The sequence below is a fragment of the Electrona antarctica genome (genome assembly GCF_951216825.1).
Source record: "Electrona antarctica genome assembly, contig: scaffold_449, whole genome shotgun sequence".
Taxonomy (NCBI): Eukaryota; Metazoa; Chordata; class Actinopteri; order Myctophiformes; family Myctophidae; genus Electrona; species Electrona antarctica.
This window is the reverse complement of record NW_027637734.1, coordinates 45,388-53,173: the sequence shown is the minus strand read 5'-3', so window position 1 is coordinate 53,173 and position 7,786 is coordinate 45,388. Positions and strand designations below refer to the sequence as shown.

General features: G+C 52.4%; 1 protein-coding gene across 1 annotated transcript; it reads right to left on the bottom strand.

Moving 5' to 3' along the window:
- Window positions 1-2,177: 2,177 nt before the first annotated feature.
- On the bottom strand, window positions 2,178-5,524 carry LOC306918701 (uncharacterized protein; the record flags this gene model as incomplete). The annotated part of the gene is made up of 3 exons (XM_079531577.1): window positions 2,178-3,298; window positions 4,491-4,713; window positions 5,252-5,524. 3 exons carry the CDS (start codon window positions 5,522-5,524, stop codon window positions 2,178-2,180), a joined length of 1,617 nt encoding a protein of 538 aa, XP_079387703.1.
- Window positions 5,525-7,786: the final 2,262 nt, after the last annotated feature.

The window sequence follows — 7,786 nt, the reverse complement described above, 5'->3', positions numbered from 1 at the left end:
GGAATACAACCGTTGGTCAAGGTGTAAAAACAATGGAATACAACCGTTGGTCAAGGTGTAAAAACAATGGAATACAACCGTTGGTCAAGGTGTAAAAACAATGGAATACAACCTTTGGTCAAGGTGTAAAAACAATGGAATACAACCGTTGGTCAAGGTGTAAAAACAATGGAATACAACCGTTGGTCAAGGTGTAAAAACAATGGAATACAACCGTTGGTCAAGGTGTAAAAACAATGGAATACAACCGTTGGTCAAGGTGTAAAAACAATGGAATACAACCGTTGGTCAAGGTGTAAAAACAATGGAATACAACCGTTGGTCAAGGTGTAAAAACAATGGAATACAACCGTTGGTCAAGGTGTAAAAACAATGGAATACAACCGTTGGTCAAGGTGTAACTGAAAATAACAAAAAAAACAAAAGATTAACCCTTACGTTTTAACAGCGGGCAAACAGTGGCGACTCTGGGGTAGCGTGGCATCGGCCAGACCTCCCGCTATAGTTCGACCATTAATATTTGTAACCCACAGCACGGGCGATTTGTAACCCCGCAGCACGGACGATTTGTAACCCCGTAGCACGGGCGATTTGTAACCCCGTGGCACGGGCGATTTGTAACCCCGTAGCATGGACGATTTGTAACCCCGTAGCATGGGCGATTTGTAACCCCCTAGCACGGGCGATTTGTAACCCGCAGCACAGGCCGGACTAACAGGGAGGTCCGACTTAAGGGCAGTCCCTTATACGATCTGCAGTGGCAGCGGTGGCCGAACCTGTATATTACCGTATATTAACTGTATATGCCTGCTAAACTTGAGGTTTACGGGCAAATCTAGTGCCCATAATTGCCCGTTCACGCAATGTAAACATATAATTGTTTTGTGTGTAAAAAACAAAGCAACGCATGAATTTGATTGGCTATCGCCAGACGATGTCGTCCCAAAAAAAAATCATGTTTTCGGGCCCACGTTCCACGTTCCTCCACCCACATTTTGACTATATAATCATCGCCTCATCGCCTGCTATCGCCTCATCGCCTCTTCGCCTGCTATCGCCTCATCGCCTCTTCGCCTACTATCGCCTCATCGCCTTTTCGCCTGCTATCGCCTCATCGCCTGCTATCGCCTCATCGCCTCTTCGCCTACTATCGCCTCATCGCCTCTTCGCCTACTATCGCCTCATCGCCTCTTCGCCTACTATCGCCTCATCGCCTCTTCGCCTGCTATCGCCTCATCGCCTCTTCGCCTACTATCGCCTCATCGCCTCTTCGCCTGCTATCGCCTCATCGCCTCTTCGCCTACTATCGCCTCATCGCCTTTTCGCCTGCTATCGCCTCATCGCCTACTATCGCCTCATCGCCTCTTCGCCTGCTGTCGCCAGTAGTTGCTGTCGGGTCCCGTCGATGGACAAATTAAAAACGCACGTTTCTGGAAAATGAGCCAGGCTGTCGCTCCGCTGTTAAAACACACTGTAAGTCCCTACGGACTTAAAACAACTGCTGAGAAAGAAAGAACGAGAGAAAGTAAATGATAGTAGAAAATTAAGAGATCCCCCCCAACACACACACACACACACACACACACACACACACACACACACACACACACACACACACACACACACACACACACACACACACACACACACACACACACACACACACACACACACACACAAACACACACACACCACAAGTGGTAAACTGTAAAGTCAGATTTGTTGTACTCGGTTGCGCGTGTCGGCCGGTGTCGCGCAAACTAACCTATAGTAGATCTATAAAGCTGCACAACGCGTCACAGTGCGACACGGTGTGAGCTTATAGATCTGCTATTTTGGGGGACGGGGGGTGTGCTGCGACATCCACCCAACCAGGCAACTAGATAGTACAACATCGCTTTGAGAGGAAACTCACGCAAACATATTTGTAAAGTCCTCTCTCGCAACACATGTAAAAACACACACACACACACGCACGTGCGCACACACGCACACACACACACACACACACACACACACACACACACACACACACACACACACACACACACACACACACACACACACACACACACACCTAAAAACGCCAACAAACAAAAGGTAAAACACAATCGTGGGCGTATCCGTTTTTTTTTTCTTTGTTTTTTTTTGCTTTGTTTTGTTTTTGTTTGTTTGTTTCAAACTGTGCTTTCCAGGATCCAATCGGTGCCGGCGGCGGCGGCGGCGCCTCTGTCTGACTCCGCCCCCCCGTCGTCCTTAGGGAGGAGCATGCCGCTCATGGACTTGCTCCGCTTGCTCCGCAGCATGCGCCCCAATCTGGGCACCGTCCCGCCGCCCCCGTGCCCCCCCCCACGAGTCTTGGGGGAGGAGGAGCCTCCCCCTCCCCATCCTCCGCCCCACTCCTCCTCGCTCAGCGAGTACCTCCGGGAGGCGAACGCCGCCTTGTTGCTGCCTCCCCCCGCAGCCCCCCACCTCGCTCCCCCTCCTGGGGCCCCCCCCTCCGCGGTCCCCCACCTCGCTCCCCCTCCTGGGGGTCTCCCTTCCGCGGCCCCCCACCTCGCTCCCCCTGGGGGCCCCTCCTCCTCCGCGTGGGGGGGAGGGGGGGCTGTGGGGAGAGTCTGGTACTTGGCGGGGGAGCCGCGACGAAGACCGGGGGGCGTGTTTCTGAACCGCGGCGAGGTGAGGAGGAGGGGGGGAGGGGAGGGGGCGGGGCCAGAGAACGCGGTCATGAGGAGGGGGCTCGGGGAGGGGGAGGGGCCAGAGAAGTAGGCGGAGACGAAGGTGTGCGGGGGCGGTGGTGGCTGGTTGAGGGAGGTGGAGTTGTTGCGGTTGGTGTTGAGGTTCTCCAGGTGGGGCGTGGTCGTCAGGGTCGGCATGGTGACGATGGAGGCATTGGTGCAGGAGGAGGATGAGGAGGAGGGGCGAGGAGGGTTTTCAGGGGGACCCCCGCCGGACCCCCCGAGGGGGGGCTTGCCGGGCGCCGGCTTCCTCTTGGGCTTGGGCAGCGAAGAAGAGGCGTTGGACGAACTGGCGCTGCTGGTTGAACGCTCCCCCATCAGGAAGTCCACCCCTCCGCCTTTGTCCCGCTCGCCTGCGGACCCCCCTCCTCCCAGGGGACCGCCACCGGTGGCGGCGCTGGGACTAGCGAGGGAGGGACCCGGACCCCCCCAGGCTCCTCCCCCTGCCCCCCCCGGGCTGAGGAGCGACGTGGACGTGGAGCAGTCGGGCAGCGAGGAGGTGTCTGACGAGAGCGTCTGGGTGGCCTCCGGCCGTCCTCCTCCTCCTCCAGACACCAGGGCTGTACCCAAGACACAATGACACAGATTGACACTTTAACACCTGACCAGATTTGACTGAGAGCCTGCCATCGCGCAAATTCCAGCTTTTCACCAGAGGAGAAACACTTTTAATAGCACAGGCAGACTCTTCACATACTAGAGCATGTCTGAAATAAGTGTCAGAGCTGAAATCGACATGTAAATATGAAATAAATGCTTAAACATGTAGCTAGGTGTAATGTTAGAGTCTACAGAAGCGAACCTTTCAAGCCTGTTTTCTCAACTCGCTGTTTTCTGCAAGACATTACTCTATAAGCCATATCTCCACAACTGGTGGGTCAAACTTAGCCCTGGTCCAGTGCTTACAGCGAGTCTCTCACTGACGCCCTGTGCTCTAGCAATTTTCTCACTCCCGTGCGAGGGTTTACAATTCCCAGCAAATAAACAAAACGACGTAACTACTCACCGACACAAAGCCTGCTAGACCTTGATAAAAGTCTATTCTCGAAGCTGGGAAGCGTCTCAGGTCCCCAGCTTCTCTCTAAAATGCACTTTGAGCCATTTTAATACAGCAATGTACCGGACCGCCAACGTCAAGAGTCATTTTTTCTACTACAGCATTTCCGGGTTTTGCCTGCGCCGATCTGGTTGGATTAATTTTATTTAATGACTAAAATAGTGCATTTTAGAGAGAAGCTGGGGGACCTGAGACGCTTCCCAGCTTCGAGAATAGACATTTACCTTAAGGTCTAGCAGGCTTTGTGTCGGTTAGTAGTTACGTTGTTTTGTTTATTTGCTGGGAATTGTAAACCCTCGCACGGGAGTGAGAAAATTGCTAGACGGCTGTGGAAGCTGGGACTCCCACAGGGCGTCAGAGAGAGACTCGCTGTAAGCACTGGACCAGGGCTAGGTCAAACTGAACAACCAATATGTCAATTTGAAACTATGATTCCCTGCTTCCACATGAGGTGAAGAAAACGAAAATTCAAAAAAATCCAATGGCAGTCCTTCAGTCAAATTTAGTCACATTTAGATCTGAGCACGATTCTACACAAATGTCTTCTAAATCTTGACAGTTATCTACAAGCTCATGGTGCGGGGCTAATTACGATGTCCATTCGGGATTTCGGGGGTCCTTGTTGACATGAAAATGTTTGGGGACCCAACTGGACTACGCAGCGAATGCGACACACAGGGCCTACTATACTGTACCTGATGCTCCGCTGCGCCTCTTGCCCCCTCCCCCTCCTCCCCCTCCTCCCCCTCCCCCAGACGAGAGGGTGTCGGCAGCGCCGATGGAGCCGTGTTTAGAGGAGCTGGGTGTGACGCTGCAGCCGCCAGACTGCTGCCCGTTGGTCTGGGAGTGGACGTTGGTCATCGACAGGGACACACCCCCGCCGCCGCCACCTTTGTCACTGTCGCCCGAGTTACACACCTGAGGGGGGGGAGAGAGAGAGAGATTGTGTGGTTGAGGGGGGAGAGAGAGGGGGGGAGAGAGAGAGAGATTGTGTGGTTGAGGGGGGGAGAGAGAGGGGGGGAGAGAGAGAGAGATTGTGTGGTTGAGGGGGGGAGAGAGAGGGGGGGAGAGAGAGAGAGATTGTGTGGTTGAGGGGGGGAGAGAGAGGGGGGGAGAGAGAGAGAGATTGTGTGTGTACACTGTTTATCAAAAGTATAAAGCTAGCTAACGTATCCTATATGGATGTATATTGTATAACTATCTCTGACAGAAAATGCGTTAGGGTTTTTTATAGTTTCACAAGATAGTATTATCCAATTACCCAAAGTGTTAATGTAACACAGCTCTGTTTAATTCCTATTTATATCCAAAATGTATTTGTAAATACATTGTTTTATTTTGATTGGCTTGTTCGACTTCTGCTTTGGCAATGTAAACGTACGTTTTCGCATGCAGACAGACAGACAGACAGACAGACAGACAGACAGACAGACAGACAGACAGACAGACGGTATACCTTGTATCGTATCATAAGGATGATGATGAACACCAGCACGGAGGCCACGATGATGCCCCCGATGATGATGATCATGGTGCCGCCCAGGAACTGCGACTGCATGAAGTGGCATCGCAGGTACTCCGTCTCCGTGGCGAAGGAGACGCAGCCCACCACGCGCGTGGCCGTCAGGGACGTGATGGCGTCGTCGTAGATGGCCAGCACGCACAGGTCGTACGCAGTGCCCGCCGCCAGGTTGTTCACCAGGAAGTTCTTGCTGGTGGGCGGGATCATCCTGTGAGGGGGCAGGGGGAGGGGGAAGGGGTGGGGTGAGAGAGAGAGAGAGAGAGAGAAGCAGGGTTAGGGCCGATTCATACTCCTATTTTACCGCTGTAGTGCCGAAATGATTACGGCTCGTCAGAAATGTACAGTAGCACCGAAGAGCCGACTTTAGGACGGTACTACCCCCCCCGAACCTCAAATGACGTCACATTGTAGGCTCTACAGAGCCGAACCCACTTTTATTGGGCTCTAAAATAGGAGTATCAATCGCGCCTTAGTGTCTATCTCTCTGCGTGCGTGCGTGCGTGCGTGCGTGCGTGCGTGCGTGCGTGCGTGCGTGGAATGTTCCCCACCAGAATGGAGACACGGCGGTTCAAGTGGTTAAATAAAAAAGTTCTTTTCAATCTGTCATAATGGGAACTATATTTATAAAGGTTGACGGACGGCCAAGGCTCCAAGAATCAGACAACTGTCTGATTGCATTTTGTTGGTTTTGATTTACTCCAAAGTCTCCAAACATCATCCAGGCAGTGCAAAATTCACAGTGATGGACTGTCCAAAAATGAAGCACAAAAAATAACAGGCAAAAGGCTAAAAAGAACAGAAACTTCAGGTCAACTTCAACCTTAATCCGGTCGTTTTAACGCACCCCTCACCAACCTTAATCCGGTCGTTTTAACGCACCCCTCACCAACCTTAATCCGGTCGTTTTAACGCACCCCTCACCAACCTTAATCCGGTCGTTTTAACGCACCCCTCACCAACCTTAATCCGGTCGTTTCAACGCACCCCTCACCAACCTTAATCCGGTCGTTTCAACGCACCCCTCACCAACCTTAATCCGGTCGTTTTAACGCACCCCTCACCAACCTTAATCCGGTCGTTTTAACGCACCCCTCACCAACCTTAATCCGGTCGTTTTAACGCACCCCTCACCAACCTTAATCCGGTCGTTTTAACGCACCCCTCACCAACCTTAATCCGGTCGTTTCAACGCACCCCTCACCAACCTTAATCCGGTCGTTTTAACGCACCCCTCACCAACCTTAATCCGGTCGTTTTAACGCACCCCTCACCAACCTTAATCCGGTCGTTTTAACGCACCCCTCACCAACCTTAATCCGGTCGTTTTAACGCACCCCTCACCAACCTTAATCCGGTCGTTTTAACGCACCCCTCACCAACCTTAATCCGGTCGTTTCAACGCACCCCTCACCAACCTTAATCCGGTCGTTTTAACGCACCCCTCACCAACCTTAATCCGGTCGTTTTAACGCACCCCTCACCAACCTTAATCCGGTCGTTTTAACGCACCCCTCACCAACCTTAATCCGGTCGTTTTAACGCACCCCTCACCAACCTTAATCCGGTCGTTTTAACGCACCCCTCACCAACCTTAATCCGGTCGTTTCAACGCACCCCTCACCAACCTTAATCCGGTCGTTTCAACGCACCCCTCACCAACCTTAATCCGGTCGTTTTAACGCACCCCTCACCAACCTTAATCCGGTCGTTTTAACGCACCCCTCACCAACCTTAATCCGGTCGTTTTAACGCACCCCTCACCAACCTTAATCCGGTCGTTTTAACGCACCCCTCACCAACCTTAATCCGGTCGTTTCAACGCACCCCTCACCAACCTTAATCCGGTCGTTTTAACGCACCCCTCACCAACCTTAATCCGGTCGTTTTAACGCACCCCTCACCAACCTTAATCCGGTCGTTTTAACGCACCCCTCACCAACCTTAATCCGGTCGTTTTAACGCACCCCTCACCAACCTTAATCCGGTCGTTTTAACGCACCCCTCACCAACCTTAATCCGGTCGTTTCAACGCACCCCTCACCAACCTTAATCCGGTCGTTTTAACGCACCCCTCACCAACCTTAATCCGGTCGTTTTAACGCACCCCTCACCAACCTTAATCCGGTCGTTTTAACGCACCCCTCACCAACCTTAATCCGGTCGTTTTAACGCACCCCTCACCAACCTTAATCCGGTCGTTTTAACGCACCCCTCACCAACCTTAATCCGGTCGTTTCAACGCACCCCTCACCAACCTTAATCCGGTCGTTTCAACGCACCCCTCACCAACCTTAATCCGGTCGTTTTAACGCACCCCTCACCAACCTTAATCCGGTCGTTTTAACGCACCCCTCACCAACCTTAATCCGGTCGTTTTAACGCACCCCTCACCAACCTTAATCCGGTCGTTTTAACGCACCCCTCACCAACCTTAATCCGGTCGTTTCAACGCACCCCTCACCAACCTTA